This window comes from Carcharodon carcharias, chromosome 15, assembly GCF_017639515.1.
Source record: "Carcharodon carcharias isolate sCarCar2 chromosome 15, sCarCar2.pri, whole genome shotgun sequence".
Taxonomy (NCBI): domain Eukaryota; kingdom Metazoa; phylum Chordata; class Chondrichthyes; order Lamniformes; family Lamnidae; genus Carcharodon; species Carcharodon carcharias.
Window position 1 is genome coordinate 27,574,921 of NC_054481.1, and position 27,892 is coordinate 27,602,812.

General features: G+C 47.4%; 1 protein-coding gene across 1 annotated transcript in view; it reads right to left on the minus strand.

Moving 5' to 3' along the window:
• Positions 1-648: 648 nt before the first annotated feature.
• vwa3a (von Willebrand factor A domain containing 3A) overlaps positions 649-27,892 on the minus strand; it is a 48,206-nt gene continuing 20,962 nt past the window's right edge. Inside the window, exons 13-29 of the mRNA XM_041206805.1 lie at positions 27,718-27,837; positions 27,014-27,088; positions 26,167-26,305; positions 24,249-24,444; positions 22,922-22,992; positions 21,535-21,693; positions 19,328-19,418; positions 18,324-18,434; positions 16,739-16,836; positions 15,284-15,436; positions 8,683-8,791; positions 7,885-8,029; positions 6,300-6,444; positions 4,498-4,649; positions 3,060-3,186; positions 2,015-2,112; positions 649-1,526 (exon numbers count right to left, since the gene is read on the minus strand). Of these exons, the coding sequence (XP_041062739.1) occupies positions 1,472-1,526; positions 2,015-2,112; positions 3,060-3,186; positions 4,498-4,649; positions 6,300-6,444; positions 7,885-8,029; positions 8,683-8,791; positions 15,284-15,436; positions 16,739-16,836; positions 18,324-18,434; positions 19,328-19,418; positions 21,535-21,693; positions 22,922-22,992; positions 24,249-24,444; positions 26,167-26,305; positions 27,014-27,088; positions 27,718-27,837 (2,044 nt within the window). The 3' untranslated portion in view covers positions 649-1,471. The remainder of the gene's footprint in view (positions 1,527-2,014; positions 2,113-3,059; positions 3,187-4,497; positions 4,650-6,299; positions 6,445-7,884; positions 8,030-8,682; positions 8,792-15,283; positions 15,437-16,738; positions 16,837-18,323; positions 18,435-19,327; positions 19,419-21,534; positions 21,694-22,921; positions 22,993-24,248; positions 24,445-26,166; positions 26,306-27,013; positions 27,089-27,717; positions 27,838-27,892) is intronic.

Sequence of the window (27,892 nt, forward strand, 5' to 3'; positions counted from 1 at the left end):
CTACACCAATTAAAACTCTCCCCAAATTCTGTGAAAGAATAAAAAAAAGTTATAAAAATATTCCTGTAGAGAATAGAACAAAAGGCTGTTTGGATGATTCTTTGACTGACAGTCAATCTGGTAACAAATAGTTTGTTTTCCAATGGACATGGGAAGGCAGTGTGATTTGTCCATTGAGCAACTAATGGGGGCAAGGTGCATAGAGCAACCAATGAGGCAGGGCAGTTGAAGATCATACGATGAAACTTCAAGAATACATCAAACCAGAGCTGACAATTTTAGCAGCAACTGAAACTAATTGTACATCCCAGTTCGCCTTCCCCACTTCCCTACCTTCCGTCTGCTCTTTCACCTTCCTTCCTTTCAATAATGACACCCCTGCCCACTGACTGTCCCCCCACAGATCCTTCCAACCTACCAGCTCCAGCCTGCATTAAAAAGTCTCTTTTCTAGCCAAACTTTTTGCTTCTTCCCAACTGCTTTTCCACCCTTCTCCCTCTCTCTCCCTGCTCAATGCCCTCTCTTCTCCTCGCATTGTGTGTTATTTAAATGAATGCGAAGGATGCTAAAAGAATGCAAGGTGGTTGCTGAAAAAAACACAGGCACAAGCTTTTTTATTCTAAATTCACATTGTTTATTTTAATCTTTCATAAAATGTACAAAAAATTACAAATCATTAAGGAATTAAAGGACACACATCTACAAAATCAGAGTGTAAATTATTCATGTAATTCACAGAAATTACATTCAGTATGAAATAAAACATTTTAAAATGTAACATGAAATCACATGAAGAAGTGCCTGGAAATTTGTCGAGCAAATCTAACAGATATCCTTGTTTCGAAGCATCGTTTGTGAAGTTAGTACCAGGTCCCATTAGATGTGAGCCTCCATTCAGAAGGAATTGTATTTGATGCACAGTAACTGTTGTTATGTAGCCAACAACCTTTCATGCAGCAAGATCCTACCACTTTAAGTAACCGACTAGTTAGTTTTGGTTGAGGGGACAATGTTGGCCAGGTGATTGGGATAATTTCCCCTGCTCTTCTCTGAATAGAGCCAGGGGTTCTTGTACAGTCCACCTGAACAGACAGACAGGGCTTCAGTTTAATGTCTCATCTGAAATATCACATTATCGATAGTGCAGTGCTGCCTCAGTACTGCACTGAAGTGTCAGAATAGAGGATCTACCTAGAGTTGAGTGAGAATGTAAGACATATTGACAGTGCAGAATCACCAAAATGATACCTGCCATCCAGGGCTTAAATGATTAAATTATAATGGACAGGTTGCATGGACCTGGCTTGTATTCACTTGAGTTTAGACAAGTTGAGGGGTGATCTAATCGAGGTATTTAACATGATAAAGAGATTTGATAGGTTAGATAAAGTAATACTTCCTCTAATGATGGAATTCAGGAGACAATGATTACAATTCATTCTGCTTTGTCCTCACCAACTAGTGCTGTGCTCTAAGTTCCAGGGACCGTCTGATCTGGTTTCATTTGTTTTTCCAAAAGTAAGTGTCTGTTGAAAATGAGAAAAACAGCCAATTACACCAGCTACTTCTGTTATACTGTGCACATTATTCAGTTCAGGTCCGTCAATAGTTTTATGACTACATAAATCAGGCCTATCAATATCATCTATAGTTTGCCTTTACCACTATCATTAACACTCCCTTTGTCCTTTTGTTCATGACATCTTTGTCAATCTCTTCTTTGCCCCACCTATTGCTGGCCTTCTATCCAGCTTCACCTGCTCCATGCCCCTTAAACAGAATAAATTTCATCACATTTCTCTGTAGCTCCGAAGAAAGGTCATACGGACTTGAAACGTTAACTCTGTTTCTCTCTCCAAAGATGCTGTCAGACCTGCTGAGTTTTTCCAGCATTTTCTGTTTTTGTTCCATCGATATCAGTATTGTACTTGAGTTCATTCCCATTGCTCTGATGGACTGAATTCTGCGAAATCAAGGATAAACAGGAAGGAAGAGAAATCACAGAGGCACCAACCTGAAGGATTTAGCTTGTGTTAGGAATTGTCTAGCTTTATTGATTTCCCCAGAAAGTCTCTTTAAATCGTCTCCCTCAAATGCAGGAAGATTAGGATCCTGCAACCAGAAAATGTAGCACTTTACAAACAAGAAATTCACTCATGATTTCCAGTGATGATGCTCACCTTGAGTCAGATGACAAGTTATTTCACATTTCTGTGAATGGTACACCAAATGATGTACATTGTGTAATCCTGCAAATGTGCATTCATTTCTAAATTATTGCTACAGTGAATGTTTGTTAATAAGGCTGCGCACAGAGACAACACATGTCCCAGCCAGAATGGAGATGATTGACAGGGGAATTACCCAATCATGCCTGGGGACCGCACTGCTATAAGTGACTGTGATTGATTTTATGCGCATCGGCTATATTATGTAACTATCCTCCACTCACAGCTTTTTACTGGAGAAATAATCTTGCTTTTAAACAGGAGGCTTTGCTGTTGTTTCAGTCAGGAGCTCTGAAAGCTGTAGTTTGTAATGACTGTTTGCCGAGCAAATACACTCTGCTTGCTGATTGAGTAGACCCTGTTGGCCAAGTGAGTAGACGCTGCTTGCTGATTGAGTAGACTCTGTTGGCCAAGTGAGTAGACGCTGCTTGCTGAGTGAGTAGACTCTGTTGGCCGAGTGAGTAGATGCTGCTTGCTGAGTGACTAGACTCTGTTGGCCGAGTGAGTAGATGCTGCTTGCTGAGTGAGTAGACTCTGTTGGCTGCGTGAGTAGATGCTGCTTGCTGAGTGACTAGACTCTGTTGGCCGAGTGAGTAGATGCTGCTTGCTGAGTGACTAGACTCTGTTGGCCGAGTGAGTAGATGCTGCTTGCCGAGTGAGTGGACGCTGCTTGGCGAGTGAATAGATTCTGTTTGCTATAAGTCCTGCACTGTCTCCAGCTCATTAGCTGACATTACTGCTGCCAATACTCACTATGTATAAATAATAATTTATAAATGAGGAAATTAGATAACATCAAATAATTTAAAAGAAATTATGTCAGTAACCTACGTCTTCATCTGAAAATCCTCCTGCTAGCATTTTGTGTGCTGCCAGCTGCCCATCAACATCTCCATGGCAATGGTGAAAACGGCCTCTGGTCTGGGCTGCCAATTTTTTGAGGAACTCATTTGCGGTGCTGTCAGCAAGGGAACCAGAAAATAATTGGTCAAGGCACAAAAAGTTTCTTAAGATTAATATAGAAGCAGGAACAAGTGGGGTGCTATTGGAAGGCAGTTATCTTCATCCATTTTCCCACTGATCTGCAGAAAAAGATTCATCTGATAATCATGGATTTATCTAGCTTCCTCTTAAGTGCATGTGTGCCATTTGCCTCAATCACTCCATGTAGAATGGTTTCCACATTCTCACTACTCTCTGGGTGAAGAAGTTTCTTCTGAATTCCCGATTGGATATAATAAAGACTATATTGTATTCATCTAGATTTTATTATATATATTTTAGAAATTACTTTACTTCTATCATTTTAACCCAAGCAATACCAGCTCCTAATCCAGCATCTTAAGCATTTGTAAACCTTTACACCTTATGTTTTATTTATTGATTTAAGTTGATATTTGTGCTCCATAATTAACATTTCTAAAAAGGTTTTGCATTTTGGGAATTCAGAAGGTCCAGTCATATTGTGGTCCTTATTGTGCATAAATCCAGGATGTTGTTTAAAATCTGAGTGTCAATTTTACTGGTATATAATACATGATTGTTTTCTGTATAAAGCCATTGTTTAATGACTGAAGTTTCTTTAAGAAGCGTTCATTAAACTAAATATAAAATTAAACCTTGTGGAGATTTAAAAAGGTAATTTGCTAACTGAAAGTGTAAAATCTGCACCTTTTTGCTTCTGCAGCTCAATAGCTCCAATGACACATGTGGGGGGATCAGACAGGTGAGGGGGGAGGATGGAAAATCAGACAGGTGGGGGACATGTGGTGTTTGGACAGGTGGGGGATTTACAAACAACCCAAAGGGATGAGAAAAAGCTCTTCCACCTAAAACAAAAGGATAAAGAGTGGGATAATTAGTGAGATGGATTCTTTCAAAATTTCAAACTCAAAATCTGCATTTGAACCTTTTTTTGACATTTATCTTTAACCCCAGGTAAATTAGCCTCCACTGCCAGTTTCAATAGCAACTTTCAAAACTGGATATATACTTGAAAAAGAACAATTTACAGGCTATAGGGAAAGAACAGGGAGAGTGGGAACAACTAGAAAGCTCTTTTAAAGAGTTGGTACAGACGTGATGGGCCAAATAGCCTCCATCTATGTTGTATCATTCTATAATTAAATCCAGCCCCATTTTAAATTGCACTTAGTGAGTCTTCTCACATGAACACACTAAATGCTCAGGCAGCACTAGCCCACCCCAGGCAGAACTTAAGGTTAAGTCTCAGGGAAACACACGGTGATCAGCGAGCTCTGTGCCTCACCTGTCTATACAGTTGAAGGAAATGGTGTGAATTTTGACACCTCGTCCCTGGTTCATTTGTTGAGTTTCCTTCAAGATTAGACTACAGCTGGTGTCTGGCTTTCCATCAGTCAGGAGGTATATCCCCTGCACATCCAAAAACTGAAAGGCTTTCTGTTAACAGAATAATAAGTTCTATTGAGAAATCTTTTGTGACTTTGAAATACCTGCTCATAATTAATGATAAAAACAGAACTTGCTATCAGAAAGAGTGCACCTACTGCCAGACTGAGGAGGCTGTTGAAACATCAGGCCTCCAATACAATGATGTGGAGGATGACAACAGTTAGCTGATTGTTGTTGAAATCCTTATCTACGCTTTTGCTTTATAGCCAGACTCAACCATCCCAATGCTGTCCTGGCTGGCCTCCCACCCTCCATAAACTTGAGCTCATCCAAAACTCTGCTGCCCATATCTTAACTCACACCAAATCCCTCTCACTTATCACCCCTGTGCTTGCTGAGCTATTTATTACATTGACTCCTGGTCTGCCAACAACTTGCTTTTAAAATTCTCATGCCAGTTTTCAAATCCTTCCATGGCATTGTGCCTCTGTATCTCCTCCACCACTCCAACCCTCTCAGTGCATCCATGCCTGTCCTCCTCTAATTCTGGCATCTTGAACATCCATGATTTTTATCACTCCGGTATTGGTGGCCCTGCCTCCAGCTGCCAAGGCCCTAAGCCCTGGAATTCTCTCTCTGAAACCTGTCCACCTCTCTCCCCGCTGATAAGATTATTCTTAAAAGACACCTCTGACCAAGCTTTGGGTCACTGTTCTAATATCTCCTTATGTGCCTGTGAAGCACCTTGAGATGTTTAACTACTTTAAAGGTGCTATGTAAATGCAAGTAGCTGTTGTTGCATACTGGTTAAGCAAGGACAAAACCAAACAACAAAGGGAAGGGCAGTTCCTGGCTCAACCAGGTTCCAAGCATCAATCAGGCAGCTTTTATATTGTCACTTCAATCATGCCAGCCAGGTTATGCAGGAGGAATACATTGGGATTGAGATAATGGCATCTCTATGTCAGTTCCAAGTGATAATCTGACTCCACTGCCAACCCAATATGTTGGGTAAGACTTGCTGATAGCTCAGAATATCAAAGGCCCTCAAAGTCATTGACTCCATATTGGGATCCCATTCTACAATGCTGCCAATACAAGTGTCAATATATCACAAATGTCCCAGTTACAAAGATATAAGAATAGGAAAATGATGCTCCATCAAGGCTGGCAGAGCATCGTGACTCAACATTTTATCTCCCCCACCTGACCCCATCCAGGTCACCATATAAGGCAAAAAAAAACTACAGACACAACATAGGAAAAATATCCTCTCAAACTCCATTCCAACCCCCTCATATGATGCGATCTCGGACCCAGTCAGAAGCCAGTCCAGATCCCTCTTGAAGGTGGTAGAGTGTCAGCACCCAGCATACCAGCTGGTAACACAGTCCAGAGGCTCACTCCTCTCTGGGAACAGAGGAACCGCTCAATCTCCAGTTCATTCCTACCCTGATGTCCCCCGGTCCTCCCCAATCTATTAAACTGGAATAATCTATCAAAACACCATCCAGCTGTTTCATTATTTGACAGACCCCTATCAGGTCACCTCAAAGTCTGCCCTGCTCAAAAGCAAATAGAATCAGGAAATAGTTGAGCCTAATTTTTACACTTCACAAATTATATCAGCAGTCTCAACAAATGTCCAGGATTTGTGACAGAAACTTAAAAAACAATTACAGTAAAAGTAAAGCTGACCTGTAAGGCCTCCAGGGTGCAAGTATTTCCATGGGCAATGGCTCCTGAGGCCCACTGAACAGCTTCGTGACATGTTTCATCTGTAGCTTCCACCAGGCAATCCCGCCAAGTGTCAACATGCTCAGCAAAACACAGCAAGTTAAAGCTGGAACAAAAACATCAGTGAATTCTGATGAAAGACCAGTAACCTAAAATGTTAAAACTCTGTTTCTCTCTCCACAGATGCTGCCAGTAGTTCCAGCATTTTCTGTGTTCATTCCAGCCTAGAGCTGTTTTGTCCTGTGTAATGTAACTGGTGGCAGGAAGGCTGTTTAAAAAAAAACATGTGGCATCCTCGGTTTTATAAATAGAAGCACTGAGTGCAAAAGAAAGAAAGTTATGCTAACCCTTTATAAATCATCAGCATGTGTTCAATTGTGGGCACCACATTTTTGGAAGGATGTCAGGGCCTTGAAGAGTGTTCAGAGGAGATTTATTCGAATGGTACCAGGGATAAGGAAGTTCAGTTATGTGGAAAGACTGGGGAAGCAGGAGTTGTTCTCATTAGAGCAGAAATGGTTAATGGAAATGGAGAAAAATTACACAGTGAGCTGCTGTCATCTGGAATGCTCTGCCTCAAAGGGCGGTGGAAGCAAATTCAATAGTAACTTTCAAAAGGGAATTATATAAATACTTGAAAGAGGAAAATTTGCAGGGCTATGCAGAAAGGGAAGGGGAGTGGGGCAAAGTGGATAGGTCCATCAAAGAGCTGGCAGAGGCAAAATGGGCCAAATGGCCTCCCACTGTGCTGTAAGATTCTATGAATACCCATACTAATGTTCCCAATTGCCATAGGTAAGCCTATCAAAGTTGGGGGAGGTGGTAGAATACTGGTATTGTCACTGGACTAGTATTCCAGAGACCCAGGGTAATGCTCTGGAGACCCGGGTTTGAATCCCACCACGGCAGATGGTGAAATTTGAATTCAATATAAAAAAAATCTGGAATTAAAAGTCTAATGATGACCATGAAACCAATGTTCTTCTAAATACCCAGCTGGTTCATTAATCACCTTTAGGGAAGGAAATCTGTCGTCTTACCTGGTCTGGTCTACATGTGACTCTAGACTCACAGCAATGTGGTTGACTCTTAAATGTCCTCTGAAATGGCCTAGCAAGCTACTCAGTTCTCAAGGGCAATTAGGGATGGGCTTTAAATGCTGGCCTGGCCAGCAATGCCCACATCCCATGAACGAATAAAAAACTCATTCTCTAAATTCCTGTGGCCTTTCTTGGTCAACCTGTGTGAATTCACCAGTTTAAAAACCTGACTCTTAAAAATAACTTATTCCTCCCTCAACCCCAAAATCCTTTCTGCAGGAAAATGGCCAAAAAAAGAAGAAATATTAAGGAAGTTGAAAAGGACCCACAATGGAAGTATCTGTACTTGTGAATCATCGGCTGGAACCAAATCTCTCATACATGTGATTCTTCACCAAGAAGAGGAATCAGCCTGATGTTTTCTACAGGGCTGAAAGGATGCTGTTGGGTGATAGGGATACCAATCATACAGATCCCACTGAGAGTGCTTTTCCTCTCCAGATTACCTGTGGCTATTCTTCCTCAGTTGTTCCCAGATCAAGGAAGTGAGCTCCTTTTTCAGTGCTGGCAAATAAGGGTCAGTCGAGCCCGAGGTGTCCAGCAAAATGCAGACTCTCTTCTCCAGGATTGTTCCAAATAAGCGCCTGCTTCCTACTCAAGGATATTTAGAGATGAAACATCAGCAGGGCACTGACAACCACACAGCAGCAAAATCACAGGACTGCAAATTTAAACAGGGACAAAAAATGGGTCTCTTCCTCTTGTCCAAAGCCCAGTCACTGTATATATCTCCACAGTAAACACATAAACAATTTCAGTTGCTGCCCATATCCAATTCTAATCCTTCAGTTGCTGACCTACATCGGCCTCCTATTTAAAGTTCCTATAACTGTGTTTAAAGCACTCCCCCCTCCTGTAACCTCCTTCAGCCCTCCAACCCTCCAAGACCTCAACGTTCCTCTAATTTTGGCGCCTTGCACATCCCCTTTCCCCTTTGCCCACCATTGGTGGCCACAACTTGGGCTGCCTTGGCCCAAAGCTCTGAAATTCATTCCCTTACCCTTCCCACCTCTCTTCTCCATTAAATATCTTTGACCAAGCCGGGGCGGGGAAAGTGGATTTCACTCGTCTTAATATATCCTTTTTTAGCTCTGCGTCAAATTATGGCTGATTAATGCTTCGTGAAGCACCTCGAAGTGCTTTTCTATGTTAAAGGTGCTACATAAATGCAAGTTGTTGTCACATTCATGTGGCCTTGCTGTTACAGTCTGTGTAGGCACTGAACCGAACATAAGGTCCCCCACCTGATAGTAGCCACTGCAATCGCTGCAGGTATCGACACAAGACTCGCTCCATTTGTTCAATATATTCTTCCAGCTCATGGAGATGTAACTGTAGGTGCTTCACCACACCCTGGAAATGGAAACCATGTTGCTAATGACTAATGTGCCTTCTCAGCCATTGGCCAAACAAACATCAAATCTGAATCTATGACATCTTTTGGCAATCTCCACCTATCACTGGCCCTCTCTCCAGCTCTATCTGTCCCACCCCCCCTTTAAACCAGCTTATATTTCACCTCTTTTCTATTTTTCCTTAGTTCTGGTGAAGAGTTATACGGACTCAAAACGTTAACTGTGTTCTTCTCCGCAGATGCTGTTAGACCTGCTGAGTTTTTCCAGGTCTTTTTGTTTTTGTTTCGGACTTCCAGCATCTGCAGTTTTTTGCTTTTATCAAATCTGAATCAATCTTTCCTCCCCGATCACATTAAAATATCTGGAGGTTTCTCATGCTTCCCGTTACTTCTCTACTGTGATTGTCCTCTTGGGAAGTCAGCCCATCCACAGCAATGAGAGAAATGTGTTGGCTAAGGGAGATATGATTGCCCAGGACACTGGGAGAACCTCTGCTCTTCTTCATGGATATAGTAAAGGTTATAGAGCCATGGTGAGCAGATGGAGTTAAGGTACAGATTAGTCATGAGCTAATCAAATGGTGCGACAAGCTCAAGAGGCTGAATGGCCTCCTCCTATTCCTATATTCAAAACTTCTCATAACCCAACTCTCCTGTTGTTATGACAAACCTAAGTCAGTAGGCTGAATGGCCCACTACTGTTATGTCCATTGTGTGGGATCTTTACCATCCAGCTGAACAGGCATGTTGTGGGGTGGGGGTGGGCGCTGGGGAGAGGGAGGGAGTCATCACTTTAACATCTCACCCAAAGTTGCCAGACCTGCTGAGTTTTTCCAGGTATTTTTATTTTTTGTTTTGGATTTCCAGCTTCCGCAATTTTTTGCTTTATCTTGGGGACAATGCTGCACCCACCTTGATGCTGCACTGAAATGTCAGGACAAAGTCCCGGCACAAAGTTTTAACCTGCAACCTTCTCCACCCAGAGCTGAGGCAAAACATCACTGGCGTGGGTTTGAGAATTTCAAAGACAGAAACTACTTCAGGAATTTCCAAATATTGTAAACATCTGGAACCTCTAATCTTGGGCAGTGGAGATCAGTTATTATTCTTCCATTTGTCTTCTAGTGCAATATGTAGGACACTACCTCCAGCGCAACACCGGGACACTTCCTCCAGCGCAACATGCACGGCATCTAGTACAGCGCATCACGCAGGGCACCTCCTCCAGCGCAACACACAGGGCACCTCCTCCAGCACAACACGCAGGGCACCTCCTCCAGCGCATCACGCAGGGCACTTCCTCCAGCGCAACATGTAGGACACCTCCTCCAGCACAACACACAGGACACCTCCAGCGCAACACACAGGGCACCTCCTCCAGCGCAACACGCAGGGCACCTCCTCCAGCGCAACATGCAGGACACCTCCTCCAGCGCATCACGCAGGACACCTCCTCCAGCGCAACGTGCAGGACACCTCCTCCAGCACAACACACAGGACACCTCCTCCAGCGCAACACGCAGGACACCTCCAGCGCAACACACAGGGCACCTCCTCCAGCACAACACGCAGGGTACCTCCTCCAGCGCAACACACAGGGCACCTCCTCCAGTGCAACACGCAGGGCACCTCCTCCAGCGCAGCACGCAGGGCACCTCCTCCAGCGCATCATGCAGGGCACCTCCTCCAGTGCAACATGCAGGGCACCTCCTCCAGCGCAGCATGCAGGGCACCTCCTCCAGCGCAGCACACAGGGCACCTCCTCCAGCTCAGCACGCAGGGCATCTCCTCCAGTGCAACACGCAGGGCACGTCCTCCAGTGCAGCACACAAGGCACCTCTTCCAGCGCAACGTGCAGGACACCTCCTCCAGCGCAACACACAGGACACCTCCTCCAGCTCAGCACGCAGGGCACCTCCTCCAGTGCAACACGCAGGGCACCTCCTCCAGCACAACGTGCAGGACACCTCCTCCAGCGCAGCACGCAGGGCACCTCCTCCAGCTCAGCACGCAGGGAACCTCCTCCAGCTCAGAACGCAAGGCACCTCCTCCAGCTCAGCACGCAGGGCACCTCCTCCAGCACAACGTGCAGGGCACCTCCTCCAGTGCAACACTCAGGGCACCTACTCCAGCGCAACACGCAGGACACCTCCTCCAGCGCAACACGCAGGATACCTCCTCCAGTGCAACACGCAGGACACCTCATCCAGCACAACACGCAGGGCACCTCCTCCAGTGCAACACGCAGGGCACCTCCTCCAGCGCATCACGCAGGACACCTCATCCAGCGCAACACGCAGGACACCTCATCCAGCGCAACACGCAGGGCACCTCCTCCAGCACAACACACAGGACACCTCCTCCAGCGCAGGACGCAGGACACCTCCTCCAGCGCAACACGCAGGGCACCTCCTCCAGTGCAACACGCAGGGCACCTCCTCCAGCGCATCATGCAGGGCACCTCCTCCAGCGCAACACGCAGGGCACCTCCTCCAGCGCAACACGCAGGGCACCTCCTCCAGTGCAACATGCAGGACACCTCCTCCAGCGCAACACGCAGGGCACCTCCTCCAGTGCAGCATGCAGGGCACCTCCTCCAGCACATCATGCAGGGCACCTCCTCCAGCGCAACACGCAGGGCACCTCCTCCAGCTCAGCAGGGAGGGCACCTCCTCCAGCGCATCATGCAGGGCACCTCCTCCAGTGCAACATGCAGGGCACCTCCTCCAGTGCAACATGCAGGGCACCTCCTCCAGCGCAAAGTGCAGGGCATCTCCTCCAGCGCAGCACGCAGGGCACCTCCTCCAGCTCAGCACGCAGGGCACCTCCTCCAGTGCAACACGCAGGGCACCTCCTCCAGTGCAGCTCGCAGGGCACCTCTTCCAGCGCAACGTGCAGGACACCTCATCCAGCGCAACATACAGGGCACCTCCTCCAGCTCAGCACGCAGGGCACCTCCTCCAGTGCAACACGCAGGGCACCTCCTCCAGTGCAGCTCGCAGGGCACCTCTTCCAGCGCAACGTGCAGGACACCTCATCCAGCGCAACATACAGGGCACCTCCTCCAGCTCAGCACGCAGGGCACCTCCTCCAGCGCAACATGCAGAGCACCTCCTCCAGTGCAACACGCAGGGCACATCCTCCAGTGCAACGTGCAGTACACCTCCTCCAGTGCAGCATGCAGGGCACCTCCTCCAGCGCAACGTGCAGGACACTTCCTCCTGCGCAACATGCAGGACACCTCCTCCAGCGCAACACACAGGATACCTCCTCCTGCGCAACATGCAGGACATCTCCTCCAGCACAACGTGCAGGACACCTCCTCCAGCGCAGCACGCAGGGCACCTCCTCCAGCTCAGCATGCAGGGCACCTCCTCCAGCTCAGAACGCAGGGCACCTCCTCCAGCTCAGCACGCAGAGCACCTCCTCCTGCGCAACGTGCAGGACACCTCCTCCAGTGCAACACGCAGGACACCTCCTCCAGCGCAACGTGCAGGACACCTCCTCCAGTGCAACACGCAGGACACCTCCTCCAGTGCAACACGCAGGACACCTCCTCCAGCGCAACACACAGGACACCTCCTCCAGCGCAACACGCAGGGCACCTCCTCCAGCTCAGCACGCAGGGCACCTCCTCCAGCACATCATGCAGGGCACCTCCTCCAGTGCAACATGCAGGGCACCTCCTCCAGCGCAGCACGCAGGGCATCTCCTCCAGCGCAGCACGCAGGGCATCTCCTCCAGCGCAGCACGCAGGGCACCTCCTCCAGCTCAGCACACAGGGCACCTCCTCCAGCTCAGCACGCAGGGCACTTCCTCCAGCGCAATGTGCAGGACACCTCCTCCAGCGCAACACACAGGACACCTCCTCCAGTGCAACATGCAGGGCACCTCCTCCAGCTCAGCACGCAGGGCACCTCCTCCAGCGCAACACGCAGGGCACCTCCTCCAGCGCAACGTGCAGGACACCTCCTCCAGCGCAGCACGCAGTGCACCTCCTCCAGCTCAGCATGCAGGGCACCTCCTCCAGCTCAGAACGCAAGGCACCTCCTCCAGCTCAGCACGCAGGGCACCTCCTCCAGCGCAACGTGCAGGGCACCTCCTCCAGTGCAACACGCAGGGCAACTCCTCCAGCGCAACTTGCAGGACACCTCCTCCAGTGCAGCATGCAGGGCACCTTCTCCAGCGCAACGTGCAGGACACCTACTCCTGCGCAATGTGCAGGACACCTCCTCCTGCACAACACCAGGGCACCTCCTCCAGCGCAACATGCAGGGCACCTCCTCCAGCGCAACACCAGGGCACCTCCTCCAGTGCAACATGCAGGACACCTCCTCCAGTGCAACACACAGGGCACCTCCTCCAGCGCAACATGCAGGACACCTCCTCCAGCGCAACACACAGGACAATTCCACTTCTGCAACACACAGGATACCTCCTCCAGCACAACACGCAGGGCACCTCCTCCAGTGCAACGTGCAGGGCTCTTCCTCCAGCGCAACGTGCAGGGCACTTCCTCCAGCGCAACACCAGGACACCTCCTCCAGCGGAACATGCAGGGCACCTCCTCCAGCGCAACGTGCAGGGCACCTCCTCCAGCGCAATATGCAGGGCACCTCCTCCAGCGCAATATGCAGGGCACCTCCTCCAGTGCAACACGCAGGGCACCTCCTCCAGCGCAACACACAGGATACCTCCTCCAGCGCAACACGCAGGGCACCTCCTCCAGCGCAACACACAGGGCACCTACTCCAGCTCAACATGCAGGACACCTCCTCCAGCGCAACACGCAGGATACCTCCTCCAGTGCAGCACGCAGGGCACCTCCTCCAGCGCATCACGCAGGGCACCTCCTCCAGCGCAACACGCAGGGCACCTCCTCCAGCTCAGCACGCAGGGCACCTCCTCCAGCACATCATGCAGGGCACCTCCTCCAGTGCAACATGCAGGGCACCTCCTCCAGCTCAGCACGCAGGGCACCTCCTCCAGCGCAACACGCAGGGCACCTCCTCCAGCGCAACGTGCAGGACACCTCCTCCAGCGCAGCACGCAGTGCACCTCCTCCAGCTCAGCACGCAGGGCACCTCCTCCAGCTCAGAACGCAAGGCACCTCCTCCAGCTCAGCACGCAGGGCACCTCCTCCAGCGCAAAGTGCAGGGCACCTCCTCCAGTGCAACACGCAGGGCAACTCCTCCAGCGCAACTTGCAGGACACCTCCTCCAGTGCAGCATGCAGGGCACCTTCTCCAGCGCAACGTGCAGGACACCTCCTCCTGCGCAACGTGCAGGACACCTCCTCCTGTGCAACACCAGGGCACCTCCTCCAGCGCAACACGCAGGGCACCTCCTCCAGCGCAACACCAGGGCACCTCCTCCAGCGCAACATGCAGGACCCCTCCTCCAGTGCAACACGCAGGGCACCTCCTCCAGCTCAGCATGCAGGACACCTCCTCCAGCTCAGCACACAGGGCACCTCCTCCAGCGCAACACCAGGACACCTCCTCCAGTGCAACATGCAGGACACCTCCTCCAGCGCAACACACAGGACAATTCCACTTCTGCAACACACAGGATACCTCCTCCAGCACAACACGCAGGGCACCTCCTCCAGTGCAACGTGCAGGGCTCTTCCTCCAGCGCAACGTGCAGGGCACTTCCTCCAGCGCAACACCAGGACACTTCCTCCAGCGGAACACGCAGGGCACCTCCTCCAGCGCAACATGCAGGGCACCTCCTCCAGCGCAATATGCAGGGCACCTCCTCCAGCACAACGTGCAGGGCACTTCCTCCAGCGCAACGTGCAGGGCACTTCCTCCAGCGCAACACGCAGGACACCTCCTCCAGTGCAACTTACGCCTTCCCTCCCCTCGTCAAGGCATCGACCATCCTCCAGTCCCTTGTCCAGCTGACTATATGACATTTTAACTGCAAGGGCTGATGAGCAATTCTACCATTGCAGTGCTGCCTTTTGCATCCTTGGAATGTCCCAAAGCTCTTTATAACCAGTGAAGTGTAGTCACTGTTGTAATGTGGGAAATGTGGCAGCCAATCCACACATAGCAAGCTCTCCTGAACAGCAGTGCAATAATGACAAGATAATCTGTCTTAAGTTTTGGTTGAGGGATAAATACTGGCTTCAGGACGCTGCAAGGAATCCTACTCTTTGAATAATGCTGCGGGAGGAAAGATGTCACCTCCCCCAATGCAGTGCTCCCATATTGGACTGGGAACATCAGCCAGGATTATGTACTCAAGTCTTGAGTGGGACTTGAACCCACGACCTCCTGAGTCAGAGGCAAAAATGCCACCCACTGAGTCATGGCTGACAGCTATATATAACTACAAGCTGTGGCTGTAGTTACTTTCCTCTCAGATCATAGATGCTCTCACTGAACTGCACATGACAGCAGGAAGTAAGATAGCAATGATTCACATGATGAACAATTTACTGAGGGGAACAATGTGGGACTCTGCTTTCCAGCTGGAACTTACATTGATCTCCACTCTGGGGAAGGCTGCACAATACTTCGCAGAGACTCTTTTGTGTAAAGTCCTCACCAGTTGCTTCTTATGCACACAGTCCAGGCCAGAGATGAGCTTATGCAGATCCAATCTCAGCTTCTTAATACCAAATTTCTGTAACCACTTTACAGAAACAGAACAAGAGTTCTATCAGTGGGGCATAACAGAGAGAATTAATGATCAAATCTTACCCCTTCCTCCTCCATTCCCTTGCCTGAAGTCGGGGAACACTACAGCTGCTCTTAGGCAGGTTTTCTTCAAATCAATGACTGGGACAATGTATCACAGGAAGGAACGGGGCACAAGAAGCACTGGGGTGTTGGTCAAAATGTAATCAGGTACCACAAAGAAGAGTTTGTGTACACAGGGCTTTAGACAGTGAATGACCTTCTCTCATACATTTCTAACTTATCACTAGGATACAGTTCCATAGATAGTGCCAGTCCTTTCAATTTTGGGCATGAGAATGTTAACCGGCTATTTGAACATAAGAGGAAGCTCAATCCTGTTCCCATCCAATGTCCATACATGGGGACTACTGACTGAGCAGGAAGTTACTGGACAGATATCGGGGTAAAGAAAACACATTTTGAAATTATTAACTTCTGTCTATCAGGTTAGGCCTCAAAATCTGACATCCTAGCCTGGATGAATGGGTGGGTAGAGCTTTCGTCTGCCTGCTGCATGGGAAGTGACTGTGGACAGACTCAATCCTGTTTGTTTTGGGCACAGATTCTGTCTGTAACTCTGTACTAAGACAGGTAACCATTCTCAGAAAGGTCCATCGTGATTAGACCTCACCTTGCTACAGTGTTAGGGGCGTTGAGGTTACAGCTGAGATGTGGTGTGTGTGTTGTGTGTATATGTGTGTTGTGTGTATATGTGTGCATGTGTGTGTGCATATGTGTGTCTGTGTGTGTGTGTGTGGAGGGGGTGGGGCAATGTAGGAGTTTAAAAAAGTAAAAAGATACATTCTGAAAACAAATGAACTACTTTGTGAGTTTGCTCACATTTGTGAACGACAGCTTGAGAATATGAATTTGGTTAAAAAATCAAATCTGGAATTAAAGAGCTGGTCTCAGTGAAAACCAACAGATTGCTATAAAAACCCAACTGGTTCACTATATGTTCTTTAGGGAAGAAAACCTGCTGTCCTTACCTGGTCCTGTCCTAAATGTGGCACCAACTCTTAAACTGCCCTTTGAAATGAACTAGCATGCCTCTCAGCTGCATTAAACCTGTAGTTTAAGAAGGGGGCCATCCACCTTCTTCTCCAAGGTAACCAGGGGATGGGCAATACCAGCCTTGCCAGTGACACCCACACCCCAAGAATTCATTTTTAAAAATGGTCAGATGAAAAAAAACTGCACCTATCAGAAAACCCGAACAGTAAAATTCCAACACAATGGGACAGACACACTGTACCAGTGAGGTCGAACAAATCTCCTCTTCTTTTGGCAGATATACAAAGGGAATGGTCTTCCTCATACTCTTCATCTTGGGGTATTTCTGATAAACAGCACCTTCCCAACAGAGACAAAAGCAACTCTCAGTACTCACAGCTTAGAGTCCAAGCTGAAGATTTATCATCAGCATTAATCAATCACAAAATACACCTGCACAGCCCTTAAGATGCAGATTTACAGAACATTTTAAAGGAGAAATGTGCAGAGCTTTGGGGAAAGAGGAGGGGGAGTGGGGCTAATTGGATAGCTCTTTCAAAGAGCCAGCACAGGCTTTTTCTATGCAGCATGATTCTATGATTATTCCTTGACCCTCTCATTACCTGCACTGTCTCAGGCGATAGGCAGCATTACATACAGACTAATGATCAACCTTGTGTGAGGGACTAAGACCTCACATTGCATACTTTTATAAAATATCTATAGATATGCTTATTGATATTTTTAAAATTTTAAAACTGAACAAAGACCTTTAAAATGGCAGAACATATGTCTGCTACCTGTTAAACTTGCACCTTGTTATTTTTGAGGAGCCACTAACAGTAACTATACATTCCAACTTCAAAGAGAGCTATACAAAAGTCATCTGCATCTAATAACCCAAGCTGGCCAGAAGGAGATGGATTGTCCGCTAAGACAAAGGCCCTACAACCTTCTTTTCAATTCCAAATTGCTGAGACATTTAACAGTCTTTGGAATCCAGACGATGGATACTCATCCTTTGGCAAAGATGGTGGAAAGGTGGGAGTCATGTGAGATGGGCCTCTGGTTTGGAACAAGTACTACTGCCTTGCTGAAATGCATAACTCAGTCTGCTGTTTACTGTATAACTAGCAGCCTCATAGACAAGGAGCTGTGCCCAGGTGGAATACCTGGACCCCATCCACACTGTTTCTGCTGGAAATTCTGCACCATCACCTACAAGACTGATTCATCTCTGCATGCCTATGTCATTGTGTGAAGTCAACACCCTGAAAAAGTGAATTTCTAGCATTGGTTTTCAGCTCACCAATCTCCATGAAGGAATTCCTCACTGGACTTTGATTCTGGACTCTGGAATTCAAGTGAACCAATATTTAGCTTCTCTGTGGTCTCTATATAGTAAAACCTTTTCTCTATCCCTCTCTTTACTGTCTTAGTGTGGAGGTGGTGTTGCGACCCTCCTTTCACGGTTTGAATGTGGACAATAAACTAACCCTTTGAGTTCACCCTACTTGGAATTTGCTGTGGGGTTATTAATAGAAAATTGGGTCGCACCAAAACCAAGGGGATTGGGAAATACGCCACCACTTATAAAGAGGGAAAAATAATCAAAAACACCTTTCTGTTTACAGACAGGTGGTAAGAGGAGAAATTAGTGCTATTTAAATTAATCCTCCTCCTGCTCATAACACTTGACACTGCTACCACATCAGGAATCTGAAATGAGACTTAAGACCTTCTGATTCAGAGGAATGAGTGCTAGCACTGAGACATGGTTGCTTCGAGGGTTGTAATCAGATCTGTTCTGCATTACACAAGTACGGCTACACTCAGGTTGCACTCACCGACTTTATTCCCATCCTCTGTGTAAAACATCGACTTTGAAACCTTCGCTGTTTTATTCTGCTTCGTGTGATTTTCCACAGAGGTGTGAATCCACTTCTTTTCAGAATGAGCTGAAACAACCATTTTACAAATATTAACGTGTGGTTTCCCAGGAATGTCAGATGTTCTTAATCTGTCACGGACTTGAATAAGTCAGATGACAAAGATTATTCCAAAATTTAAAATAAAAGCATAAAGTTCAGCCAAAAATAATAAATCCAGCATCATTGGCAGAGCGATCAGGAGCTTGAGGAATGAGGGGGGAAATCAAGTGACATCTCTGTGGAGGAACATGAACGTTATGTTCAAGGAGCAGGAGAGGGTATGGGATCAGAGAGGAAGGGTCAAGGACCAGGATTCAATGAGCAGGAGAGTGCCTGGGGGTCAAAGAGGAAGGGTCAGGGAGCAGATGAGGGGGTCAGGGAACAGGAGTCAAGGAGCAGGGGGGTGTCAGAGAGTAGGGTCAGGGACCAGGATTCGATGAGCAGGAGCATGTATGGGGTTCAAAGAGGAAAGGTCAGGGAACAGACGAGGTGGTCAGAGAGCAGATGAGGAAGTCAGGGAGCAGGAGCCAAGGAGCAGGAGAGGGTATGGGGGTCAAGAGCAGAGGTTAGGGAGTTGGAGAGGGAGTCAGGGAGTGGGGAGGTCAGAGAGCAGGAGTTGACACAGGAGCCGGGGGGTAGGAGTCAGGGTGCAAGGATCGGGGTGTAAGAAACAATAGGGGCAATTTTACCCTAAACCACTGGACTTAGTGGGAGTTGGATCCCTTTTATACTCATTAGCTTCAATGGGTGGAGTGGTCTTCTTTATCCAAAATGACCATGAAATGACCCTCACCACATGGAGAGACGACAGAGTCTGGCCCCCATGTGCAGAAAAAAGTCACCAATATCTTTTCTCCCCAGCCAGGGCTTTGAATCATTATGTATCAGAGGGGTTGTCTGCTCTGCTTTTGAACACACACCTGGAGGGATGACTGCTTTCCCACTGCTTGGACGCCAGGTCAGGGCTCTGACTGCTGAACCGGTTTCTTCACCACTTTCCTCTCTGGCTTGCTAATGGAATCACAGAAATCTCCAGTTAAATATCACCTTCCCCTTCAATGGTTTGTATTTTAACGGGTGAGATTCGTACAGTCACAGATTAGATTGACAGAACTGATTCACCAGCTCTGAGGGATTATTGGTCCTGTCAGAGGGACAGAGTGACATCTGTGAAAATCACATGGATTGAGCTGTGGGAATTTTGTGAATGTTCCAGCCCCACTCCCAACAGCTATAGAAACATCGGGCTTAGGAGCAGGAATAGACTACTCTGCTGGTGCCTGCTCCACCATTCAATAAGATTAGGACCGATCTGGTTGTGGTCTCAACTTCACATGTCTATCTGTCTCCCATAGCCCTCGAGTCCCTTGTCTATCAAAAATCTGTCTCACTCAGCCTTGAATAAATTCAATGACTCAGCCGCCACTGCTTTTCGGGGAAGAGAATTCCACAAACTAACAACCCTCGGAGAAAAAATTTCTCCTCATCTCCGTCTTTAAAAAAAGACCTCTTAATTTTAAACTGTGTCCCCTAGTTCTAGACTCCCCCACAAGAGGAAACGTCTTCCTGGTATCCACACTATCAAGTCCCCTCAGGATCCTGTATGTTTCAATATTACCTCTCATTCTTCTAAACTCCAATGGATATAGGTCCAACTGTTCAATTTTTCTTCATAAGATAAGCCCTTCACCCCAGGAATGAATCGAGTGAACCTTCTCTGAACTGCTTCTAACACAATTATATCCTTTTTCAAGTAAGGAGACCAAAACTGTACATAGTATTCTAGATGTGGTCTCACCAAGGCCCTGCACAGCTGCAGTAAAACTTCCCTGTTTTCATAAAAGCAGAATACTGCGGATGATGGAAATCTGAAATAAAAACAGAAAATGCTGGAAAAGCCCAGCAGCTCTGAAGAAGAGTCATACAGACTCGAAACGTTAACTCTGTTTCTCTCTCCACAGATGCTGTCAGACTTGCTAGGCTTTTCCAAAATTTTGTTTTTATATTCCATTCCCCTTGTAATAAATGCCAACATTCCATTTGCCAATCTAATCACTTGCTGTACCTGCAAACTAACTTTTCTGATTCACACACCAGGATACCCAGATCCCTCTGTACTATTGAGTTCTGCAATCTCGCTCCGTTTAAATAACATGCTCCTTTTCTATTCTACCTGCCAAAGTGGACAAGTTCACATTTTCCCATATTATACTCCATCTGCCAAATTTTGGCCCATTCACAATCTATTTATATCTCTTTGTAGACTCTATACCTCCTCTTGACAACTTACTTTCCTACCCATCTTGGTGCCATCGGCAAGTTTAGCTACCATACATTCAGTCCCCTCATCCAAGTCATTGATATAGATTGTAAATAGTTGAGGCCCTAGCACTGATCCCAGTGTCATTCCATTAGTTATAGCTTGCTAAGCCAAACAAGACCCATTTATCCCTACTCTCTGCTTCCTGTTAGCTAACCAATCCTTTATCCATGCAAATACATTATCCCCTATACCATAAGCTCTTATCTTGTGTAGTAACCTTTGATGTGTTATTTACTCTATGGCACACTGACTGACTCAGCTACCCTTCCAAACCAGTTCACTCCATCATGTCACCTGAATGTGTTTTTTTGATTCAACAGAAATACAAAATATAGAAAAATTCAGCATAACCTTATTTGAATGAGATTTTGTACAGGTTTGATACAGAGTAAAGTTCCCTCTACCCTGTACCATTAAACACACTAAGGGCAGGAGTAGCACTGGTTAAATACAGTGTAAAGCTCCCTCTACCCTGTCCCATCAAACACACCAAAGGCAAAAGCAGCATGGGTTAGATACAGGATAAAGCTCCCTCTACTCTGTCCCATCAAACACACCAAGGGCAGGAGCAGCATGGGTTAGATACAGGATAAAGCTTCCTCTACTCTGTACCATTAAACACACCAAGGGCAGGTACAACCTCTTTCTCTGCCGGGTGTTGTTATGTTTAGGAGGTGATCCAATGGTGAGGGTGGCTGCACTGTAACTGGATGGAATGGTGCAAATGGGAACTGGCCTTCTTCCCCCCTCTTTTCAAGATTCAGAGACTTCCATTGCTCAAGCATTGTTGAGAAATGGCCTTACCATTCTGGCCAGGGTCAGTGCCGTGGGTTTTGGAAAGAGCAGCTTTTGAGGGCAGCGATTCTCCCTTTTCACCAACGTCTTCAAACTGTCCCCCGAGACTGGTGGTCCTTGGGACTGCTTCACCGTGCGTCTCCTTAAAGACTCGACCAGCACAGCACACTGTACAAGGAGGGAAGTCACTCTTCAAGTTCATTCTAGCAGTGTCGTCCGATAGATATCGCAGCATAAAACAACAACAATTTGCATTTATACAGCACCTTTAACATGATAAAACATTCAGGGTGCTTCATAGGCATGTAATAAAAGAAAATTGACACTGAGCTACATAAGGAGATATTACAGAAAGAGGCAGCTTCTAAGCAGTATCTTAAAACAAGGAGAGAGGTGGAGAGGTTTCGGGAGGGAACTCCAAAGCTTAGAGTCCAGGCAGCTGAAAGCATGGCTGCCGATCATGAAGCAAAGCAGATTAGGGATGTGGAAGAGGTCAGGATTGGAGGAGTGCAGAAATCTTATTGGATTATAGTGCCGAAGTAGAATAGAGTTAGGGATGTGTTGCAACACCATTTGAATCACATCTATTAATTTTAGTGGAAAACCTTTTACACACAATACAGGTCATCCTACCAATAACCTGGTGTTTACCATTGACCAAATATTTAAGTGGACTAGCCATATAAATACTGTGGCTACAAGAGCAGGTCAAAGGCTAAGAGTCGTGCGGTGAGTAATTCACCTCCTGACTCCCCAAAGCCTGTCCACCATCTACAAGGCACAAGCCAGGAGTGTGATGGAATACTCCCGACTTGCCTGGATGAGTGTAGCTCCCACAGCACTCAAGAAGCTTGACACCGTCCAGGACAAAGCAGCCTGCTTGATTGGCATTCCATCCACAAACATTCACTCCCTCCACCACTAACACACAGTAGCAGCAGTGTGTACCATCTACAAGGTGCACTGCAGGAACTCACCTAGCCTCCTTAGACAGCACCTTCAAAACCCACTACTACTACCATCTAGAAGGACAAGGACAGCAGACATGTGGAAATACCACTACCTGGAAGTTGCCCTCCAAACCACTCACCATCCTGACTAGGAAATATATCGCCGTTCCTTCATTATCGCTGGGTCAAAATCCTGGAACTCCCTCCCTAACAGTGAGTGTACCTACACCACACGGACTGCAGCGGATCAAGCAGGCAGCTCATCATCACCTTCTCAAAGGCAATTAGGGATGGGCAATAAATGCTGGCCCAGTCAGCAGTGCCCACATCTCATGAACAAATAAAAACAAGGCAAATGTACCTCACACATTGATATTAACTGAACAAACATCAAGGGTTTTTAATGTAGTAACAGTTATTTGAATGGTTCAGATTATTAAACTCACCTTCTGTGAATAGTTGGCAGCTTTCTCCATTTCAGCCAATATAAGGCAAATGTCGTCACTCTCTATAATACCTAAAAAAAATCCAGAAGATCAGATATTCAACATATACCAATACCAGCACATTTAACCAATTTATCTAGTTGTCTCCCCTCCTCTCCTGCAGACATTGACTCTCATTGGGTTACTATTCTACTGGCAGCCACCACCCCTCCACCGCCCCCCCCCCACTCCCACCCCCACCCCCAACCTGGCGAGCAGGTTTTCTGAGCCAGTCTAAACACTGACTACCAGCTGGCTATTCAGCTGCATCGGGAATCACCACAGCCAAGTCTGAGCCCATCCTTATCCAATGTCTGCACACACACACATTCCTAGCAGGGCCAACAAGACCGGGAACCCTGGCCTATTTCCCATCAACCCACCCACCTTTCCTTGACCAGAGGCCCTTCACCAGTGGGGCCACCGCATCCACAGCTCTGGCTGAAAATCAAATGGCTCACCATAGTTTGGGGATCCAACCTGGGACCTGCCAGGACAGCACAGCACAAGAACCACCCACTCTCCACCATCTCCAGCTAATCCCAATAGGTCCTCCCAGAATGTATTGCCTCAAATGTCTCCACATTAAACTGCATCTGTCGCTGGTTTGCCCATCCCACTAATCCCCATCAGGGGGAGCTATCACCTCATGCCTGAAGTAAGTTGCTGGGGCAGTGATGTATATAGTGTTAGATCACTAGGCTGGCTGGAAAAAAGCCTTTAACTGTGTGAAGGTCTGAGCATCTGATTACACTACAGCATGGCCTGAGAATGCTTTCTGCAGTGAAGAAGCACAGTCTAGCACTTTTCTGTCACTGTCTGGTGGGTACAGTGTTGTAGTGGTTACGTTATTGGAGGACAAGTTTAAATCCCACCGTAACAGTTTGGGAATTTGAATTCTGTCGGGAATACAAAGCTAGGATCAGTAAACATGACTATGAAGTTATCAGATTGTCATAAAAGATGCAGTTGGTTCACTCCTGTGCTTTAGGGAAGGAAACCTGCCGTCCTTACCCAAAGTGGCCTACATATGACTACAGTGCACATTTAACCATTGACCTTAACAGTCCTTTGAAGTGACTGAGCAAGCCTAAGGATGGGGTAATAAATGCCGGCCTTGCCAGTGATGCCCACATCCCGAGAACCCCGAGCATGAATTAAAAAGGCCGATGTTGAGTACCCCTGATTTAACACATCTTTATGTCTCGGTTGAGCCACATGGCTGAGTATCGGAGATCAGAACGCGAGTTTCGCACTTACTGAAAAGATAGGAATGTTTCTCACACACCTGTTTCCTGAAACCAGTGGAACCTCCCCCGCCCTGACTGAGCCAGTTCCCGCAGCATGCACGCTGTCTCTTGCGGAGAGGCGTAACGCGCAGGCACCGTCCCGCTCAGATTGACGTGGCCGAGGCTGAAAAGGCAGACGTGGAGTTGCAGGTCACAACCTCCACAGATTTCAGCGACATAAGAACAGACCATGTCCTGCAGCAAAATCGAAACACCCGCTTCAGATCGAGGAACTCAAACCCGAACGGCATCAAACACATCACCAGGGCACACGGTGCAGAGCTCAGTGACACCACAGGCTCCGGTGACGTGGAGCACAGTTACAGTACAGCATCCATTCCCTCACTAAACTAATCATGGATGAGGCTACATCACAACCGTCATCAAACTTCAACAATGAATTCCTTCAATATGAAGCACTTTGTGAAGTCTTGGGAGCAAACCATAAAACTGATGTATAAACACAACCTTTAACTCTGACCTCACCCAGTGTTTACTTAACAGCAATTGGCATTCTGTGGATGCAAAAAGGGAACACAAATCTACACTCTCAGTACATTCTACATTCCATATTAATATATCATGCTCCTGTCCGTATAAACCAGCACAACATGTGATCATTCTGAGCAATGGCATTGGGGATCTGCCTGTTTAAATTCTGAGATGGCACAGTTCAAAACATCAAAAGTATAAAAAAGATAAACACAATGTCACCATTTCATGTTGGTTCCAGTGTCGTCCAATAGGAATCACTGACTAGCTCCAGGTATGCTGCGACCACACCATTTTAACCACAGGCACTAAGTTCAGTAGAAAACCCCTCACACACAATAGAGGTAAAGGTTCCTCACATCTGGACATTTACTCAGAAAACATCTGCCACCAGTCAGTGACCAAGGAAGTAAACCAGCCACAGCAATCAAAAACACTCACTGTCTGCTTTCTGTCTCACCATTTTACCAACAAACACACAGAGAGGTTAAAGTTCAGGCGCATACGCTGTGTGAATGGAGGTTGAGATTACAGGTCCCATGATGGTGTCTGTTACTCATTCATTATTCACTGATCAAAAACGCAAATCATCACATCTGGATTCCCAATTAGCCTACATGTGGGCAACACAGCCCTAAAGGAGCCAACATAATGCTGGGATCCCGTGCCACACTCGCAGCAGCCTGTGCTATTCCACCCTGGCGACTATCCTACATTGTAGTGTTGGGAGGCTATCTGCCTGCAGAATGACGGAGAGCAGTAGGATAATGTGTGCTTGTGTTGGACACTCAGTGGAAAGCTGGAAGCCCTGGCCCCAAAAGATTGTAGATTCTGGGGAACAATGGAACTTTCAGGACTGAGATCAATAGCTATTTGTTGGATAAGGATATCGAGGGATATGGAGCAAAGGGGGGGATAATGGAGCTGAGATTCAAATCAGCCATGATCAAACTTGAATGACAGGACAGGCTCAATGGGCTGAATGGCCTTCTCCTGCTCCTATGCTCTGTCAGGGTTGGATTTGAACCCAGGTGCCCAAAGGATTTCCCAGTGTATTATTCCATACACATTCCCCATTCAAATCCATTGCTTAATCACAGCAAGTGGGTAAAAGAAGGCCTTGCATTTATATAGCACCTTTTATCCCAAAGTGCTTTGCAGTCAACAATGTGCTTTTCAAAGTGTAGTCACTGTTGTAATGTAGGAAGCACAGCAACCAATTTATACACAGCAAGCTCCCAAAAACAGTAATGAGACAATGGCCAGATAATTTGATGGGTTTTTGTGATGTGGAATAACCACATTCTTTCCAAATGTGTTTAAAATTGGGGTGCGTGTCATATGGAGAAAACTTTCCCGCAAGGATTACATTTCATGGCTGCTTTTATTGTGTTAAATTGAGTCAAACTCAGTTCTGCTTCGTACCATCCCCTGGTCAGGTACTCCACTGGTAAGAAGGTACATGCCACAGGGATCCCACTGTTCACTCAGATCATTTTCAATCACTGCTCTCAACGCACCCAGGAGATTCCGGCTGCCTTTGCACTGCAGAGTTAAGGCCCATCTAAGAGTGGGACAGAGAGAGAGAGAGGTCATCACATTCAACAGTTACTCACAGCAATTGGACACTTAGCCATTTCCAAGGTTCAGACCAGCACCAGCAAGAGAGAAAAGAAGATGTAAAGACTTGCATTGATATAGCTCCTTTCATGACCACGGGACATCTCAAAGCTCTATACACCCAATGTTGTAATGTAGCAAACACAGCAAACTCCCACAATAAGAAATGTGATAATGACCAGGTAACCTGTTTGTTGTAATCTCAGTTGAGGGATAAACCATTGGCCAGGATATCTCCCCTGGACTTCTTTGAAACAATGCCTTGGGATCTTTTACAACCACCTGAGAGAGCTGATGGGGCCTTGGCATAATGTCTCATCTCAAGGACGGCATCGCCAACAGTGAAGTACTCTGTATTGCACTGGAGTATCAGCCTTGATATTTGTGCTCAAGCCCTGGAATGGGACTTGAAGCCGGAACTGTGTAAAACGGAGGCAACTGAACAACAGCTGCATCAGGAAGCTGCACCAGGGCAGATGAGTGGGTTTTACAGAGGGCCTTACAGGAAGAGGAGAGGTTCAGGGAGGAAATTCCAGAGTGTGAGGCTAAGGCAGCTGAAGGCATGGCCACCAAAGGAGGGTCAAAAGAGGAGCACAACAAGCCAGGGACCTGAATGAAAATCAATTAGTAAAATTAAACTGCAGGAACTCACCTCCAGGCAGCCTGTAGCCTCTCTGGTGTGACTAACACCATGCGGGGCTGGTATTGGTTAACCTCAGAACCAAACCTAGAAATAGGAGAACACAGTGAAACAGTTCATCACCAACTTCCCAAACAACCAGGAGAAATGGCCACCTGTTCCCCAAACACCTCCCCAAATCAGCACTCAGCCAATCACATTGCAGCAAAACTACAGCACATGGATTTCATATAAGGAAGGGGGGAGAGGTGCTCGCGGGGTGGAGCATAAGGGGGTGGAGCAAACTGGGGGGGCACATGTGAAGGTGGGGGGCGTGCACGAGGAGGGTCATGAATGAGGGGAGGCACGCTCAAGGAGAATGATGCAGGGGGTCGCACGAGGGTGGGGCGCTGTATGAGGGGGAGCGTGTGTGAGGGGGCACGTGCCCAAGGGGGGCATGGTGAGGGGGGGCACACAAGTGGGTGGACAAGCAGGGGGGATGAGGGAGTGGGGGCGAGGGTGTGGGGGTGAGGGTAAGGATGTGGGAGAGAGTGTGGGTGAGAATGGGGAAGAGATAGAGAGAGAGAAAGACAGACTTGTATTTGTCTAGCACATTCCATGACCTCAAGATGTCCCAAAGTGCTTGGGTGTGTGATGGGAAAACATCATCCTCCCCACGGCAGAAGAGGATAATCACAGGGCCGAGCCCTTCCATTGACGTCATCTCCGTAACTCACGCTATGAGGTTGAATCTTTCCTTATTCGTCATCTGTTGTTCAAGCAGTAGGCGTAGGGAGTGCTGGATGTGGATAATGTGCAATGAATTGTAGAGTGAGGTGTCCACTAATATCATCACCCTGCACAGAGACAGGAAGTCCTGTCAGAAACTACAATAACTCAGCCACTGTCTAT